This window comes from Phaseolus vulgaris, chromosome 8, assembly GCF_000499845.2.
Source record: "Phaseolus vulgaris cultivar G19833 chromosome 8, P. vulgaris v2.0, whole genome shotgun sequence".
In the NCBI taxonomy this organism is placed as follows: Eukaryota; Viridiplantae; Streptophyta; class Magnoliopsida; order Fabales; family Fabaceae; genus Phaseolus; species Phaseolus vulgaris.
This window is the reverse complement of record NC_023752.2, coordinates 59,107,041-59,127,072: the sequence shown is the minus strand read 5'-3', so window position 1 is coordinate 59,127,072 and position 20,032 is coordinate 59,107,041. Positions and strand designations below refer to the sequence as shown.

The window sequence follows — 20,032 nt, the reverse complement described above, 5'->3', positions numbered from 1 at the left end:
TTATATAAAGCACCCTTGAAGAATAGCTTTTCATATAGATAGGTAGGTAGATAGATAGATAGTGGTTGGTGTAATTTCTGAGGGGTCCCTGCTCCTCCTTACTTTAAAATTCATAGTTCATCTCATGAACCATTCAGTATTCCAGTGCTTCCAACACTGTTACACATAATACTGTACTAAGATGCAAATTAAATGCTTTTCTCACCTGTTCCACCTTATATACCTATCACTCTTTTTTTTTTCTCACTCCCATAATTATCCACTTTCATTATACCTTATTCAAACATTTTATAACTCAAGGAACAACTTTAATACCAACAAACTTAACTCATCCAAACAAAAAAGTAAAACAGGCCAAACCAAACCCGAGAATAACTGTTTATTACCATACAAACAACTCATGCTACTACATTCTACAACCGACTGCGTGTGGCCAAGGAACCCATACCCTGAGCCTCCTTCCTCAGTACGTGCTTCCGAATTTTACCCGTCGAAGTCTTCGGCAGCGCCTCCTTGAACACCACCGTCTTTGGCACCATGAAGTGCGGCAACCTCTCTCTGCAAAACTCCACCACCTCCTCTTCCGTCGGCAGCCGCTCCAACCGCTCATTCAGCTCCACAAACGCGCACGGTGTCTCCCCCCAGAATTCGTCCGGCCGCCCCACCACCGCCGCCTCTCTCACCTCCGGGTGTGCATACAAGACGGTCTCAACCTCCACGCTGCTCACGTTCTCTCCCCCACTTATTATTACGTCCTTCGACCTATCTTTTATCTCCAAATACCCATCCCCATGCACAACCCCTACGTCCCCCGTGTACAACCACCCATTTTCTCTCACGCAACTTCTCGTACCTTTCAAATCCTTCAGATAACCCATCATCACGCTCGCTCCTCGTACCACCACCTCCCCAGATGTAACGCCGTCGCGCTTCACGCTTACGCCGCTCGCCGGATCCACAACGTCCACCTCCGACACCGCCGCAGTTCTCACCCCCTGCCGCGCGCGTAGCCGTGCCCTCTCCCTCCCCGGAAGCCTATCCCACTCCCTCTTCCACGCGCACGACACCACCACCCCCAGCGTCTCCGTCATCCCGTAACCGTGGCTCACCACAAACCCTAATTCCTCCGCGCGAGCGAGCACCGCCGCCGGAGGCGGCGATCCTCCGGCGAGGACATGAACCGGACTTTTCAGCGGTTCTGTTCTCCTGAGCAGCATGTTGAGAACCACCGGCGCCGCGCACATGTGCGTCACGTTGTGAGACTCGATCAAACGGTAGATTATCGGTGCGTTGGTTTTACGCGTGCAGACGTTGGTGCCGCCAACCGCTGCAATCCCCCACGGGAAGCCCCACCCGTTGGCGTGGAATATCGGTAGGGTCCATAAGTAAACTGGTTGTTTCGGCACGCACCAGTCGATGAGAGAGTCGAGGGCCATAATGAACGTTGCTCGGTGGGAGTGGACCACGCCCTTGGGAGACGCCGTCGTGCCGGAAGTGTAGTTCAGGGTTATTGGGTCCCACTCGGACTTGGGCCGGGCCCATTGGAAGTTCGGGTCGCCTCTGCTCAAAAGGCTCTCGTAGGTGTCGATTGCGTGCGCCGCCGCGACAGCATCCGCATCCCCGTCCCCGTCGTCTGTGATGAGGATGAGGGAAGGACGCGGTGTGGTGTGGGGGAATTTGGAAAGAGCGGTGAGAATAAGAGAGAGCGAATGAGAGTGGACGAAGACAAGTTTTGATTCGCTATGACGCAGGAGCACGGAGAGCGCGTGGGGGTCGAGACGGAGGTTGAGATTGTTGAGAATGGCGCCAGACATGGGAACTGCAAACTGAAGTTCATACATTGAGGGAGTGTTGGGGGAGAGAACAGAGACGACTTGGCCACGTCCTAAGCCAAGAGAAGTGAGGGAAGAAGCCATTTGGAGGCATCTACGGTGGGTTTGTGACCAGGTGAAGGAAATGTGGTCGTAGAGGATGGAGTGAGTCTCCCCGTACACGATTGCTGCTCTTTCCAAGAAGGTGAGTGGCGTGAGAGGCACTGAGTTTGCAGGGTTTGGGGTTAGCTTATCCATGGATCAGTGGAAGGGAAGTGCAGTGAGTGTTGAAGAGGAAAGTGAAAGTGAAAGTGAATGATGGTTGTGTTATGTTAGGTTAGGTGATGTGGTGTTAAATAGTCAGTTAAAGAGAGTCTTAAAAAGTGTATTCCATGGCCATAATTCATGTCTGCCTTGAGAGCCTCTGTGTAGGTTTAGGAGCATTTATGCCCATGATAAATGATACCTAATGCTAAATACTAACTCACACTCCAAATAATATTTAGAGAAAGATGGAATGTTTAAAAGTAAGTAATGAGAATGTTAGTCATTAATAATGTGTATGAATGGTTTGTATTAAGAGAATGAATGAAATAGAAATAAAGAGGGAGGGATGTAGCAGTTGGGGACAGTATGGTAAGAGAGGGGTGAGGTGTAAGGATTTGGAAGTGAGGGAGAAAGTGTTTTTGGTTTTGATTGGGATTCATTGTGATATCTGTGGTGGCACATGTATATGGTGGTGTGGTGGGTGGACTTAAATTTAATGAAGATCGGCACAAGTAGTTGCTACTGATAAACCAATCACGTGCAGTGCAAAAACTGCCTGCATAATTCTGCTGTTTCTTCATTCCTAGATGTCGATTGGACTTTCCTCTTTTGCTCATATGGATCTCTACTTTTTCCCATCTAAATTAATGGATAAACCACAAAGTAAAAACGGAATATAATGCCCAGTTTAATGTATAATTATCGCTATAACAGTACCTACCAGATTAATGAGTTTGTGTAATCATTAGTTTTATGACAACAAACTCTTCAATGTTTACAAATCCATTCTGAATAAAAGAATCGCGTTTAAATGTAAACGCTGAAATTATTAACTCCAAATCTATTCCAAAAACATTAACTTACATTTCAAACCTTCCCCAAGTCTTCTCTTCTAGCAATGAAGTATGTCTTCTAATTACTTCATTTAATTTAACTAGAAGCAATGGTTTTTAGTCTAGTTGGTGTTTTTTTTTATCCAACTTCCTTCTTTTTATATTGAGGAATGTGTTGGAGTTTTTGAAAACTCTACTCAACTATTCTTCTTCTTGATGATGAAGTGTTTGATGAAAAAAATAATATGACTATGATGATCCTAAGCACAAACTAGTTTTCAAATATGTTTTTTTTTAAACAATTAATTTAAAATCTTACTACACTAAAAACGGTTTTTGTTTTCAAGAATTGGTTTTGTCTCCAAAAAAATCAGTTTTGTTTTTCACATTTTGTTTCAACTTCTAAAAATTAGTTTAGTTGCCACCTAGTTTTTTTTTTAAATACAATGTTTTTTTTCTAGCTTTAATCTGTTGTTTTTTTAATAGTATTAAAACTGTCTTAACAAAACTGTTATGCTTTGAATCCTATAAAAGAATGGTTGGTTTATAGTAAAAATCATCCCTTGAATATACATTTTGCTTAATGCACTCAAAGAGTTTTCTTTCTTTAACAGGTTCTTAAGAGAGTTTAGTTTTGGAAAGTTTTTTTCTGAAAACTTTTGAAGTTATTGTGATGTCACTTTCATATTGGCCAGTGATTACTTCTTCAAGGTGCTACAATTTGGAGTTCCAGTTTGAGTCTCCTAACTCTGCAAACAATGTGTGTTTATTCTATAATTCTTTTCTTTGTAAAGTTTTGATAGTGTGCTTCTAAGAAAGGATTTCTTGAAGCATAGGCTTGGTGAAATAGTTTTTTTTTTTGGTTTTGTTATGGAAGTGTTCAAGAATTTTTTTTCTATAATCTTGTGTAAAAAATTGTTGTGAATTAGTGAAATCCATCTTAGTATGAGATGAGATTGGATGTAACTCGGTTTTAACTAAACCCGTATAAAATTTTGTGTGTTTTTATGCTCTCATACTCACTATTTATAAAATCTGGAAAAACAATAAAACTAGTTTAAAATGGATCTGTTGTTTTACTAGAGTTATTGCCTTTGTTGTTTTTTTGTTAACAAAGTCATAAATGTTTAACTAGTTTTAAAACTGCAAAGTGTTTTGATATTTGATTTTTTCATGTTGTGAATCAAGTAATTAGCAAGTCATCAAAGATTAAAGAACTGCATTTGATACTTAAATATGAATACTCATACTTGTAAGTGTATGAGCATGGACTTTAAAACAAAATATTATTTGTCATTTCTAAAACTAATCAGTTGTTATTTTTTGTTGCACTCTGAATAAGAAATTCAATCCGTTTTTCTTTAAATAAATATGTTATTCCACTGTCAAGATTCCTTAAAGATTGAATTTGCAAAAATTATCCTAAGTACAATTCACCCCTTCTTGAGCTTAGACTCCTATAAACTCAACATAATGTTCTCCCTCTTTCTCCTTGTATCGAGTCTTGTTTGTAGTTATATATTCTCAAATTGATTACAATTTCGCAAATCTAGTTAATTCTCACAATTGTCCCTAATCGAAAAGTAAAAAGATTTTTTTCATTATTTTTAGGGATCAACGACATGACCGTTTTCATCCTATGATGGCTTGGTTCATAACCTCATAGCCCCAGCCTCATACATAAATAAATGAAACACATCCTAAAGATTGGTCTTGAAACTAACTCATTCAAGCTAGACAACATAAGTCAATAAAACTAATAAGCTTAAAAGTCAATTGGTTATTAGATGCATCTTGAAGCTAACCTACATGTTCAAACTCAACCTATGACCTCACAACCCTCCCCCTCAAGCATAAACTAATTAAAAGTCATTATTATTAAGCTTGACAACATATCCGTAAAATAAAATAAAAAAGTGCATAACATACTAAAAGAATTATATGTACCCACAATAAAATTTAGTAGAAAACGAAAGAAATATGTAACTAAATAAAAATTTACTTAAGAATTACTGACGTTAAAAATGTTGTAAGTTACTTGAGCATAGATAAATCTTTAATAAATCTTTAATCAATGTTGTCTCATAGAAAATAAGACTTTTGGATATTATATATATGTAGGTAATTTACCTACTATCTAACATTCATGGAAAATTTACCCACCTCCCGTATATAGCTACTTATCCATTACAATCCATATAAATTATCTACTAATTAACATTTCAAGGTAAATTTTCTACTACCAAAAATCTATAAGTAAGTATTTATGCAAAGAATTTATATAAATTACTAACAAATACATTCACAAATAATATTACCCACACATATACCAATCAATTGTTATATTATATATAGTTCTAAACTTGCCGATAAATAAAATATATAGTTCTAAACTAATTTCCATAGCTAAACTAGTTTGTAAATCCTACACAAATTAACTTTCCATTCTATCAATATTTTTATTAATTTCTATTATATAATGCAATGCACCATTTAAACATAATTCAAATTTAAGTCAAACACTCAGATATAATCCACTTCAATATTATCCAATCATATATAATCTAAATTAATTTCAAATTACACCTATAATATCCATTGCACCCTGTATTTGTATTCAAGCATATTAGAAAACCTATACATGCATTTAAACATATAAAAAAAATTATACATATTTTATTGGTATCTTAGCATCTATAATACTCACCACAACGTTTAAACATAATCCACTACAATATTATTCAATCAGAAAACAAAATCCAAAATCATTTGTATCGTTTTATATTTACAAAAGTAAATTACTGTGTTTTAAGAAAGAAAACAAATAGTTATAAAAATTTATTTAACCAACATTAGAGGTCTAGTATTTTAGCTTATGCAATAAAAAAATAAATGTTTAGTTTTGTATTAAAAAATTATAAAATAAATAAATCGTGTTAAATATATAGATAGATTATAATTACAATTTTATATATATATAAATTGTTTTTTTATATGATTACTTTCACATTTTAAAAAACTCATATGACATGTTTGTCCATAGTTCTGTCATTATCAACTATTCTTGATTAATTGATGTTTCGGTCTTGCTGAATTTTCATTTTTATTCACTTTAGAATTAAATTTCAGTTCAAATTGTTCAACCTTTTATTATGTGTTGTTGTTCAAGTAAGTGTTTTCATTTTCATATTATAATAATATCACTTATACTTTTATGTTTCTATCAATCTTTCAATTTTATTTAAGATATTATCTTTCTCTTATTAGCAATTAAGTGGTATTAAATATTTTAAAACACGTAACTATATTTCAAACACTCACGACAACAATCAGACAAATTCGGATAATCATTTAGGTGAATTTTTAATAAAATTATATATTGAACTTCTTTATATTTTATACAATGGAATAATTTTTTGTTATGTAATTATAATTGTTAAAGCGATAGTTATTTATTTATGTTTATATTAGTTATCAACATTTTAAAATTATTGGATGGACAAAATAGTTTGCTGACACATAAAATCCGCTATGAAACGATTGATTGGGCCAAGCATTGTTGACCCAACGACATCCCGAATTGGGCCAAATACAGGGCGATGTTAAGAAGACTGCTTCTTCCTGCACCTCCATTACTTCTCCAGTCACTCCCATACTAAAACCGACTTTACCATTATACCCTTTAGTAAAAAATATTAAAAAATTAAAATCTAATTTAATTTTTACTTTAACCTAAATTATAACTCTTCACACTCACACTCTTTCACTCTGCAGCATTCACTCACAGGGACGCCTACCTCTAAAGCTTTTCTTCAAATCTCTCCTCAAAACATTATACTCCATCATTCTTCACAACTCTCCTCTTCATCCATCACAAAGTTAGTAGTTTTGATAGTTTGAATTTGGTGGAAGTGTTTTAAACGGAATAGTTTAATTTGGTATTTTTTTTTAATTAGGTTTCAATTACGTAATTCTAATTTTAGTTTGTTAAATAGGTTCCAAATTACGTAATTCGATGAATGTTTAATTAAGTTATAGATTTTGTGATCTGGTAGTTTTAGTTTTACGGAATCTAATGATGCATAATAACAACAATACAAAACAATTTAAAAAAGGGAATTTTTATTTACAATAATTGTGTTGGAAGACCATTTTTATCCAACATAAATAATTCTTTTCACTATTGTTCAAGATCTCACTAATCAATTCATATAAGTAAATTTCTATTTTCACATGCTAAAAAAGTAATAACTTTTAAAGTTAATTTATTACAGTTAAATAAAGTGTAACAAGTATTTTTCTTTTATTTTAAAATAATAAATATATATAATAATTAAATTTATAGTACAATAAAAACATTAAATAATTAATAAAATAAATTTAATATTTTGTTAATATAAATATTAAATAAATAAAATAAAAAATAATTATATTTTAATAATTTATTTTAATATAATTTATTTTAAAATCGATGCCTAAAGATCACCTACGAGTGATAAAGGGCTTAAAAGGCTAGACTCTTAGAGGTTGATCTCCCTACAAACAATAGACATTTATAGCTTGACTACTTATGTTTGACACCTCCTATTAGAATGGTCAACTCCCAAACTCGAGTTGAGTTGGCGAAGAAGTTTATAAAAAAAATAAAAAAAATTAAGTTGTGACTAATCAATTTATGGTTATGGATAAAAAACATTAGAGTACTAATTTTCATAAATTGAATTTAAGGCTTAAAATCGTATATTAGTTGAGAGACTACTCAATTTTCTACTTATTTAATTTTTTAATTGTTGAAGTTGAGAAGTCAACCTTTTAATACTACAATACATTTAGGTTGAAGATTTTATATATTAATTGAAAGTGTTAGGTTAAATAACACCAAAACTGAATTTAAAAATCTAAAAATTAAAATACTACTATATGCCTTTAAGGTGAATACTTTTTATAATTAGAATAAGGAAGATCACGATACAGTTTTGAGATGACTAATGTGATGTTCAACTAACATACTATATTCACTCATAATACTAAAGATGATGATAATATTAATAAATAATTGTTGATACATTACTATGAATATAAACATAATTAAAAATAAATATTTTATAAGTTATCCTTATACAAAAAGAACTTTTAACTCTAAGATAATATTTTATGCAGAAGTATAAACAAATTACAATATTTTTCTTTGCACATAATACAATAATTGTTAGTGATTACTGTGAAATTATCATAAATACCCAAAAAAAAAACGTACACATATAAAAAAAAAAACTAAGAGTAAAAAACTTGTAATGAACTTAATAATATGAATGGCTAACTTTGTTTTCAATTGATCCAAACATGTCATCTTATCCCTTCTTCATTTAATGTGGCATGGAGGAGACAATTATTTTTCCCTTAATATGATTTTCTCAGCCATCAATTTTTCCTCCCATAACTAACAAAAAGTGGAGGCATCATTATTCTTTTATATTTTTTTTACATTTATTCTCTTGTAATCAATTATGTATTATTAGGGGTGGCAAAGCGGGTCAGTCCGTCCCGCGCTTGACCCGTCCCGCAAAGTTATCGTGGACTAGAATTCCCAACCCACCCCGCATAAGAGCTGGTCCGCCGGTTTGCGGGCCAGCCCACATTTTTTTTTTTTTTTTTTTTTTTTTAATTTTGTTCTTAAAAAATTGTTAAATTAAATCTATATATTTGTTACTATCAAACCTAAATTAATTTTTCTTCCTTTCCAAACATAGTCAAACATCAAAACATTAAACATTAAGATAAATATCAAATATCACTATTTTTCCACTTCCAAAACATTAAAAATACCTAATTCCAAAACATTAAACATAACCATTATTGACATTCTTTCATTTCAATAACATTGGATGTCACCTTAGAAAAACTTTCATCCATTTTCTTTTTTCTTGCGGGTTAGCAGGCCAGCCCGCCTCGTCCCGCTGCTGGCTCGCGCGGGCCGCGGACTAATGTGGGTTAACGGGTTGAAAAGGTCAGCCTGCCCCGCATTTTTTACCAGCAGGCCGCGACACGACCCGCTTTGCCATCCCTATGCATTACTATAATTAGCTAAGTTTAAAATAAATTTAAAATTTACTTCCAAGATGTATAAGAACAAAATTGTATAAGTGTCTCTAGATATCTTTGTTAATACCATATTTATCTCAACAAATTAATCCAAAATTATTATTGAACTCCTTCAAAACTCAATGCATAGTAAGTGAGGATTTAAATTGTCTCACAATAGAATATAGTACCTTTCTCCTAACAATTTAAAAAAGTATTATATAAAGATGTGTTTATATAAATTCAAATTGAATATACTAATAAGAACAAATTGCATACATGAGAAGCTATTCATTGCTTTACTCATTCATGTGATCATAAATGATGCCATGCCAAATTGTCATTTTTTTAATGTCATTAATAAGTCTAGTAGATCATGTGTATGTCGTCAATTTCAATGACAACTTCAATTAAAAAAAATTAAATTGATTAAGTTTGTAAACAAAGTTGTCAGAGCTATGGTTACATTTACTGTTTTTTAAATTTTATAGTGACCACTTGCACATTTAATTATTTTTTGTTGGAATTCTCCATTTACATAGTTTTAGGTTTAAATTACAGCATTCTTGTCATTTCATCTGATTCTATATTTAATTACATTTAAACAACTTAACTAAGCCAAGATAAGGATCTGAAAATTAAAGTGATTGCTGCTATATGTACATGAGGATAAGAGTTCAACTATGCTTAATTCCTGATGTGGGACTCTTGATAATTTGATAGATAAATATATATTTGAAAACAAGTAGCATGATGAGCTACAGTACAAAACAGAGGTTGGGAAAACCTTTACCATGGTAATGTCAACTCAAGCTTATCACAAATGGTTAAAGCGAAACGCAAGGAAAAGATGAAAAAGGAAAGGTTGATAATGACATTAGTTTCGGACGGAAGCTCATGCACTGTTCAGATTCTACTTTGCGTGAAGGAACCCATCTCCTTCGCAATCTGTCTCAGGACAAACTTCTGGATCTTCCCTGTGGATGTCTTCGGAAGTTCATCCTTGAAAACCACCGTCTTCGGAACCATATAATGCGGCATCTTTTCCCTGCAGTACTTTATTATGTCATCCTCACTGGGTTTCTCTTTCTCTTTCAACCCCGTCTTCAAGCTCACGAACGCGCACGGTGTCTCTCCCCAATACTCGTGCGGTCGCGCCACCACCGCAGCCTCCGCCACCGCCGGGTGCCCGTACAAAATCGATTCCACCTCCACGCTGCTCAGGTTCTCGCCGCCGCTGATGATCACATCCTTTGACCTGTCCTTAATTTCCAAATACCCGTCCTCATGCATCACTCCGACATCCCCCGTGTAGAACCACCCGTTTTTCAAACAACTCGCGGTTCCTTCGGGGTCTTTAAGGTATCCCAACATCAAGCTCCCTCCTCTCATCACAACCTCCCCGACGCTCACCCCGTCGCGCTTCACGCTCTCCCCGGTCGGACCCACCACGTCAATCTCCGCCATCCCCACCGTCCTCACTCCCTGCCTCGCCTTCAGCCGCGCCCGCTCCGCCGCCGGCAGCCGGTTCCACTTCTCCTTCCACGCGCACGACACCACCAGCCCCCCGGTTTCGGTCAGTCCGTATCCGTGGCTCACCACAAACCCCAGCGCCTCCGTCCGGTGGAGCACCGCCGCTGGCGGCGGTGCTCCCGCGGTCAGTATATGAACCGGTTTCTCCAAAGGTTTGTTGTCCGGGGAGTTTGTCAACATGCTGAGCACCACCGGCGCGCCGCACATGTGTGTCACGTGATGTCGTTTTATGTGAGAGTAAATAATCTCAGCATCGAACTTGCGGACGCAGATGTTGGTGCCGCCCAAGGCAGCGATTCCCCACGGGAGGCTCCAGCCGTTAGCGTGGAATATCGGGAGCGTCCATAGATAATTGGGGCGCTTGGAAACTGCCCAGTCGATAAGCGTGTCGACGGAGACTATAAAGATTCCTCTGTGGGAGTGAACAACGCCTTTCGGAGACGACGTCGTTCCCGACGTGTAGTTAAGTATCATCGGGTCCCACTCCGATTTGGGCCGGACCCACTCAAAGTTCGGATCGCCCTTGCTCACTAGGCCCTCGTATGTGTCAACGAAATCACCGGTGCTTGAGACGTTTGCGTTTTCGACACTCTCGTCGGCGATGAGAACCAGGAGAGGGCGTTGAGTGTGGTGTTTAGGGAAGAGGGACACGGCTTCGAGGACGAGGTCGCGGGAGGCGCAGTCGACGAAGACGAGCGTGGAGTTCGCATGGCGTAGGATGACAGAGATTGTGCGGGCGTCGAGGCGGAGGTTGATGTTGTTGAGAATAGCGCCGGCAAAGGGGATGGAAAACTGGAGCTCGTACATGGCCGGGATGTTGGGAGCGACGACGGAGACGACGCTGCCGCGGCGGATTCCTAGGGAGGAGATGGCGGAGGCGAGCTGGATGCATCGGCGGCGCGTTTGGTCCCAGGTGAAGGTTGTGTGGTTGTAGACAACGGAAGGGACGTCGCCGTAAACGGTGGCGGCTCTGTCCAAGAAACCTAGTGGTGTGAGAGGAGAAGTGTTAGCAGCGCTTGGTTTGAGCTGATCCATTTGTTAGTCAACGGATGAAGCTTGTGATGTGTAGGAGAACACACTCTTACCTTGAGGTGTGCCAAAAGTGGTTGGTGATAAACCCGTGTTCACGTTATATTCACAACTCAACAAAATAATATTTTAATTTAAAATGATATTTAATTATAAAAAAAAGGTTGTCAAGTGAGTTTTGTTATTATTTACACTGCCAAAGATTTTTTTTTGGAGAAAAATACAGGACAATGATACTTAATATCATTTATATTGATGTAAGATCTAAAGAATTATTATTTTATTATAATATAAAAATAAAAACGTTTTTGTAGGATAGATATATTTTTTTTAAATGTTTCTTTGCCATTCTTTAAAAAAATTACCTTTACTTAATAACCCACTTTAATTATATAATAATATATATTTAAATTAAAAATAAAATAAATATTATTGTGTCTGTCGATTTTTAGGTCTAGGATTTAGGCTGGGAACGACTAATAGTCTGGGGTGACGGTCAACTTCATAATCAAAAAGTCATTAATAATCATCATAAGTAAAACGGATTATTCAATGAGCCTTAAATGATGAACAAATATTTATGAAACTATGAATAACAATTATATGACTAATCTAAATGACTTGTAACGGTCCACTCATAAGATACTACTTGGTTAATCTATAAATATCTATTATCGAGTAAGTACAATTTATATTATCTCATGCTCTTAAATCATACGATTAATAACTTATAATCTTTGTACTTTTAGTTACTTAAGCATCAGAGAGTCATTTTCAAGTGGACTTCCCCTTTTTTTTACGGGAGACTAACTGAAAGCTCATATGAGAAAAATTCGATTTTTACCGAATTACACTTCTAAACTCGTATCCGGTAGAAACAATTATTATTCAAAATTTACTTAACAAACCACTTTAATAATATAATAATATATATTTAAATTAAAAATAAAATTAAAATAAATATTATTATTCATAAATGTTAAAAGGGTGTTATAGGACCATCATTCTATTTTTAATGTATTTGAACAAGAAAGAAAGAGATGTTTGGAGAAGAAAAGAAGTTGATGAGAAAAAGAAATGACTTTAGACAGACATTCTTATGAGTAATGAATAAAAATACAAAATTTACTATTCAATTGTTAATATAATAGGTTGATAATCATTCAAAGATAAAGTTTAATAAATTTACTGTTCTATAAACATTCCTTCATATCTCATCAAAGTAAAATTATTCTCTCTTTTAAATCTACAATTGACATAGTCAAACTCAAAGATTCAACTTCAACAACAACTAAACTTAATCAAACTTGTCTAATTTAAATATCATCTTTTAGTATTACATCTTAAGATTATGTATTTGGAGCCATATTTAAAGATTTTCTTTACCTTCTAAGGAATACAACACTAATACATAATAATGAGTAATCAAAGTGAAAAATATTAAATGACAAATACACACAAAAAAAATTCTTTTGAAGTGTTATAAAATAATTTTGCATTTAATAATTGTGGACAACTTCCTTCAATCGAACAGTTTCCGAAATAGTTTATTTTGAAAGCGATTCGGAAACTTTCAAAACTGCATTTGTTGGGAGTAATGACGTCAAATCGTACACTAGAATATTGCATATTAAACAAACGTTATTAACATTTTTGTTAGTTGTATATTTAAAGTAAATTAAACTAAAAGCTACTAAAAAATAAATTATACCAACTCTTCTTCGTATTATAGTTCTACACGTATCTCTCACTAAACCTGGACCCTTACACACGTCACGTGCACTTCCCTCATATCACACTCTGGCTCTGTCCAATCAACATGACAAGCCAGAATTTTTTTTATAAATGTTAAATAAATCAATTATATTGTAATAAATTTATCATATAATATTTGGAAAATTATGAATCGAATTCAATAATAAGATAAAAGTGGAATAAATTATAAATTTATTAATTTTATTCGCTTATATATAAAGTTAAGGGTGTGAGATGATGAACCGAATTAGATTATATGATGAAATGATTTAATGTTATAATGAAAAAAATCTCATTTATTTTTTATAAAGAAAAAAAAACGTTAATTATAGAGATTAACTGTATATATAAGATTGTATTAATTTGATAATATGATTCAAAACAAGATCATATATAAGAATAAGAGGAAAATATTATCTTATATAAAAAAATTAAATAAAAAAATTAAAACCTGATAAAGGTAACAAACAAATTAAAACTAAACTAAGACAATAATAATTCACGAAAGTTCATATATTTTATGTTATACTCGTTATATTTTAGAAGTATGATATCTGATTTTATTGAAATCAATTCATAAAGCTTTATATGGGTTAAGCATTTAAATAAAAAATAAATAAATATAGAAACGACGTTACTAATTTTTATTTTCTTAATCACCAATCTTGTGATCGTTTTCTGATTGACGATAATGTTTTAAATTATTTATAGTTTAAATAATTATAGATTATTACACAAAGAGAATAAGACAGTGTCTGATAAAGTTTATTTTATGAATATATAGACAATAAAATTTATGAATATGAAAAAACATGAAACACAGTGATCACAAGAAGAATATAGTTATGAGTAAAGATTGATCGATCAATGATACTTCAAATTTTCCAATTCACTTTAACTCGAATTTTATATTGATATTATATGCGTTATTTTTTAATTTAAATTATCAGGATTATTTATTTATTCATTACTACTACTATTTTTATTATAATAGATTTAATCAGAATTTTCTTAATTAATTTTAACAAAGTTTTTTTAATTGATATCCGTTATAGTTAGTTTTTTTGTGTTTTTTTTTTCAATGACTCCAATGTTTATTAAAATCGAATCTTCTGAATTTCTGAGCCAAAAATACCCAACAATAACTTTAGAAATAAGTTTGAACACTACATTACTTAGACTAATAGGCCTAAACCATCAATATCCAAAAGTGTATGAAAACTCAGCCTAGTCAATGTTTTATACAATATTCACAAATAAATTAGTATTTTTTAAACAGTTTGTAATCTAATAAAGTAAAGAAATAGTACTAATATCTTTTGATTGAAAATTTAATTATTTATAATAGTTTAAAATAGTACGAAAAACTATAGAGGTAAAATTTAAAAATAATTTATGCTCAAATGTGGGGTAGACAGGGAGAATTGTGTGTAAAATCAATTTGTCAATATTTTTATAATGCTCAATACTAAGTTTGCTATATTCATAAAATATTAATATTTTTTTTAAGTTTTTTGAATAATTTAAAATCAAACCCATGGAAGATTAATAACTTGATCGAAACTGTAGCCATTTAATTTATAAACTTTAAAACTTTATAAAATATTATAAAAGCAAAAGCTTATTAAAAATAAACGACGGTCAAATACTTTTGTTCAAAACGAGAGAAAACAACAATATCCCTACCATAAAATCTATAAAAAATAGAATTTAAAAAATAATAATATCATTACCATTACCACAAAAATAAAAAAGACAATTGATTATTTTATAAAGATTTAAGTATAATTATTTCTACCATTAAAATCTTAAAATATTTTTTTATAAAAGTAGGATAACATGTAAGAATGGACTGACGGAAAGTTTTGCTACGTTATCTTTAAGGAATCTCAACAGATAGGTATGTGACCAGAAAGATCTAAAATAATTAATGTGTCAAAAATAATTTAAAAATTACTTTATTTTAATCATAATTTCGACAATTTTAGTCATGTCAAATAATTATCTAAATTGCAAATGTTTGTGATAGTCCAAATGTTAGAAAAGTTGTTTTGAAATAATCTATAAATCAACGTCCAAATAGCTAATACATTTAAATTGTTGAAAACACTAAAATCCTAATATTTTTATTTAAAGTATGAAATATTATCATAACGTGCAAATAAAACATATTAAATAGTGTAATTTTTATCTATCTATCTATATTTTCATAATTAAATAAAAAGTTTATCAAATTAACTTGAATCCAATAGACTTAATTAAAAAAATCCTAGTTATCCTTATCACCATATCAGGAAGTCTAATTCTTATTACCCAAATTGATAAATCATATTAGATATGTAATTATTGAAATAGTTGTTAGAGACTTAAAAAAAAATTATTTCAATAAAAATATAATTGTATAGATCGGTACCAACCGAGTCAATCTTAATCTTAGTGACCAACTGTGTCAAAACAATACTTCAAGGCACTTAATGACAACAACGACAATTATGAAAGTTCTTTAGGAGTTATATTTATGTTCCAGATTATGCGGATAATATCTATGAGAAATCAACCAAATACTGATTAACTGAAAGATATTAAAGATATTCTTCAAATATATCTCCCTATAAATCAAGGATCACACTACACATCAGTGAATAATTGATATTCAACCCATCACTACAAAAACCCATAATTGAACACTATAAATAAATTTTTTTATAGAAGTATAAGGTACGCTTTAATTAGTTTTACAAATGTACCATTTACCGATAATACTTACTCGATTATTGTTGGAATGTCTTTTTCAAGTCAACTCAACCAAACACTAACCATCAAACGAGAATACTTTTCAAGTGAGGAGATAACTCACATGTCACCAACTATATATGACAAATTTAAGATAATATATATACCCCGTATACATTCTATAACAATGTTTCCCAAGGTTGAGAAGTCTAGTGAAGAATGATTCTTTCATCGGAAGTCCAGACAAGATAAGAAATTTTAGTTTTTGTTAAATTAAATTTAAAGATTACTTTTTAATATAATATCAATTTATTTTAATAAAAGTTATTAAATTTATTGTGTCTTTGGCATCATAACTGGGCAGGAAGGGGTAGTTAAAGATAGAAATAAATTACCCTAGAACATGCTTCACTTGGCTTATGTTGCTTTTGTTTTCACTTATTACGGAAACCCGTGTGACTTTTCCTTAAATTTATTCGTATACTGTTCCATTTTGCAGCAAAATAATAAAATAATCTAGCTGAAGAAATGTTTGTACTTTCCTTTCATTTTAGTTTATTCCAACAAACCTTAAGTAGAGTTCCAGCTAACTAGAATACATTAGATTCATTAATAGGAAAGTAAATTGAGTATTTTTGTAAGGTCTCTTTCTTCTTCGATTCTATTAATTTATTTTGAAACTAAAATATTAAAAAACCTAATTTTAGAACTAAAAATTACTCCGAACAGAAAACTACAATTTGTTATAGTTTTTAAAACTACGAACTTATACATTAAAACCATACAAAAAAACAAGGAAAGATAATCTGGGTCTGAATCATATTGCACAGACTTAACTATTGTCACGTCAAGTTATTTAGATAACAGAAGTCTAGCTATTGGGGAAATCCAGTGTTTTATGATATATTAACAAGGTCGCCAGAAAGTTTTTGCAGGTAACCTAATAATGACAGATTGGTTTGTGAAGAACATGTCACATAAATATAAACTGCAGAAATAAAAACAGCACACGTTGAAGGGAGTTGAATGTAACTTCACATGTATACCAGTAACCATTAACAACATTAAACAAGCTTAGCATTCCATATACCAGTTTTTCCAAACAGCGCTAATCTTTCTTGGCAGTCTCAGTTGAGTTCTCTGATACATCCAAGCCAGGTGTTATAAGCCTTTCCACTGGAACTTTCAACACATCACGGCGTACTCCAACATCAGACATCAACCTACCAACACAGTACATGCCAAAACCAACCAGTGCCAAACCACTAAAACTGGTGGTCATAAAACGAAGCGGTGTGGAAACTACAGTACTAGCAGCAGCGAAGTAAGATGCCAATTGCCCACTGCGACCAACACTGATGCTTGTGGACACAAGCAGACCTGTTTTGCAGTAAATTGCAAAGTCTTCACAGTTATTCTTAAAAAGATTGTAGCCACCAAACCCATTTTCGAGAAGAAATGAAGATCGATGAAGGACATCTTCAGTTGGATCAGATGGAGCAAGAGTGCAGGTACCTCCTCGAGCTTTGGCTAGAAAAAATGCAGGTGATACCCCATACTCAAAGATGTATAGATTACCACCAGAAAGAAAACAATCCAAACAGGAAGAGAGGACACCGTTGGCTCTAGTTTGGTCACCACATATTGGGCATGGATTGTCAGACGAATGAGCGGGAGATGAACTAAAAAGGAAATTGTCCAACACAGTTCCTGTTCCTATTTCTTGACCCGCTCCTCTGGTAAAGTGGATCACCATTCCATTGCCAACATATATTCCTGGTATTTTGCATGAAAGCAATTGGCAAAAGCAAGATGAAAATTTCAATACCATACACAAACAAACAGAAATTGCAGGTCCTAAGCTCAATTCAAGTTGAAGTATCCAAAACTCAAAATAGAAAAAGGTTAAACATACAACAGGATCAATTGCATTGACATCTTACTAATCTGACCTAAATGCTTATTAATCTTAGAATTCTTGTGACTGGTATCTTTTCAGCCCAAGTTTCTTTTACTACCCCGCAAAAAAGAATAGCACATTTACACATAAAAAAGAAGGTGAGGACACACAGCCTATAACTTCTCACCCCCACCTATCATTCCTTTTACAAAATATTAAGCAGCCTAGCAAAGCATTCAACCTCTACATTATATGTCCTCATTGACATCTAATTTATCCCTTAATCTCAGTAGTTACATAACTCATTCAGTTAGAAGTGTTTATTTCCAAATTAATAAAACACCAGATTCAATGTTATCTTACATAATTAGCAAAAGAAAGTTCATCTTTTAACTTATTTCATATGTCAAGTTGTAGAAGTTACATATTTCCATTGTATTTAGGGACCACACCACAATAAAACTACAAAGATTGAGAAGATTCACCCACAACTGACCACAGGAATGAACATGTTACACAGTTCACCAAAGTACATAAAAGAATTGTACAATTGATCATAAAAAACTAATAGTTATAACTTTCAGTTTTGAATGTACAACGTACAGTTAGAACATATAAGTTCAAATACCAATTGTAAGCCACATTAAGTGTGGCCCCTAGAAGAAAACTAAGACATTCAACAAATAATTTCATAAGTGATAACTTTCTAAATATTGAGACACAGCTAGTATTCCCGATCAGAACAGTGATAAGTGCCATCAATGACGTGTAATTCCATAAGAACAAATCTAGAAAACATCCCTTAGCCATACAACCCCATTCATGTGCTTCTGTAAACAGAATGGTTAAAACTTCGGCTGTCAAAACCGAAGGGTTTAAATCATAGGCTCCCAAATCATACTCACCCATGAATAATTGAACACAAGATTGCCAGTAATTTGGCAGTTGGCCTTCAATAAAAGACAAAACTACAAGAGCTACAGTACAACCCCACTTCATCACCAACCAACAGAAGGCAAGAACCGAGGGAAATTTAAAGGTTCAAAGACACATCATCACTGTTACCTTACCCCTTTATATCTCTCATGGTTTAATTTACGGTCAATTTTGTTTGATGCAGGAACATCGCTTGTGAATAGTAAAGCTACTAAGCTTAATAACCAAAAAAGAACTAGGGTGATAGCCCTTCAGCATTCTGGATTATATATTACCAATGCCAACCCAGCAAAAGACACTCCGAATCTACAATTCACACGGTAAACTAAACAACCCCCAACTCACATCCCATAGAGATTCCCAATGCAACACAGAACAATAAAAACGAACAATTCCAACCAACCCTAACAAACCCAAAAGAAAATAAATATAAATCGGGGCTCGAAGTTGACGACAGCAAGCAAAGGAAAACAATCTAAAAGGGAAAACATGAAAAATCTGAAAACCTCTTTGACGTATAAGAAAAGACAGTGATATGGGCGAAAGTATAAGCCGAAAAAGATAAAAAATTTGAAAAAAAAAATGAGAAAAAAAAGGGATTACGAAGAGACCGTGGTGGGCATAGACGTAGGCTTGCCTCCAAGAGTAAATGTGATCACCGGGCTTCAGTTGTTGACGGTCAATCATACTGGAAAGCACTCCCATATTCCTTTCTCTCAATCAAACCCAGAGGAGATGCTCGGAACACAATCCTCTCAGATTGTCCCTGTTCCAACTTCTTCTACCTTAGCTTCTAAGCTACTTTTCTCAAATATAACCTTACACAACAAAATTTTAAATATATTTCCAAAATTTCTTTTTATATTTTTTCAATTATAATATTTAATAATTTGTGTGTGTAATATAAAAATTCGTGTAATCTTTCCATCTCTTATCCATGTAATATACAAATTTCCAACGTTTGAATTATGAAATCTTGAATATAGTTCATATGGCATTAGGTTGGTGGAAAAGTTTGTGCAAATTTTCAGTATTGGTTGGAAAATTTTTTGCCCATTTCCTTATAGAACTGTGAACAATTTCTTAGCCTTAGAGATAGTCTCAGCTCAGATGTAACATAATCTCTACTTATACAATTTTTACTTAAATTAAAT

The 20,032-nt window shown here is 33.4% G+C and overlaps 3 protein-coding genes across 3 annotated transcripts; all 3 read right to left on the bottom strand.

Moving 5' to 3' along the window:
* Positions 1-2,599, bottom strand: LOC137826180 (2-methylpropanoate--CoA ligase CCL4-like). The gene has a single exon (XM_068632057.1). It carries the CDS (start codon positions 2,067-2,069, stop codon positions 414-416), a length of 1,656 nt encoding a protein of 551 aa, XP_068488158.1. The 5' UTR covers positions 2,070-2,599; the 3' UTR covers positions 1-413.
* A 7,093-nt stretch (positions 2,600-9,692) lies between these two features.
* LOC137825613 (2-methylpropanoate--CoA ligase CCL4-like) lies at positions 9,693-11,883 on the bottom strand. The gene has a single exon (XM_068631323.1). It carries the CDS (start codon positions 11,558-11,560, stop codon positions 9,899-9,901), a length of 1,662 nt encoding a protein of 553 aa, XP_068487424.1. The 5' UTR covers positions 11,561-11,883; the 3' UTR covers positions 9,693-9,898.
* Positions 11,884-16,920: 5,037 nt separating this feature from the next.
* LOC137825612 (protein LEAD-SENSITIVE 1) lies at positions 16,921-19,975 on the bottom strand. Its single transcript, XM_068631322.1, has 2 exons — positions 19,490-19,975; positions 16,921-17,818 (listed from the first exon to the last, which is right to left on the bottom strand). The coding sequence occupies exons 1-2, from the start codon at positions 19,581-19,583 to the stop codon at positions 17,151-17,153; spliced, it is 762 nt and encodes a 253-aa protein (XP_068487423.1). The 5' UTR covers positions 19,584-19,975; the 3' UTR covers positions 16,921-17,150.
* Positions 19,976-20,032: the final 57 nt, after the last annotated feature.

Excerpts from the sequence above, each read along its gene's own strand:
- LOC137826180 (XM_068632057.1), bottom strand. The coding sequence starts at position 2,069 with ATGGATAAGCTAACCCCAAACCCTGCAAACTCAGTGCCTCTCACGCCA.
- LOC137825613 (XM_068631323.1), bottom strand. The coding sequence starts at position 11,560 with ATGGATCAGCTCAAACCAAGCGCTGCTAACACTTCTCCTCTCACACCA.
- LOC137825612 (XM_068631322.1), bottom strand. The coding sequence starts at position 19,583 with ATGGGAGTGCTTTCCAGTATGATTGACCGTCAACAACTGAAGCCCGGT. Across the intron at positions 17,819-19,489 it reads CTACGTCTATGCCCACCACG|GAATATATGTTGGCAATGGA; the intron begins GTCTCTTCGTAA and ends GCAAAATACCAG.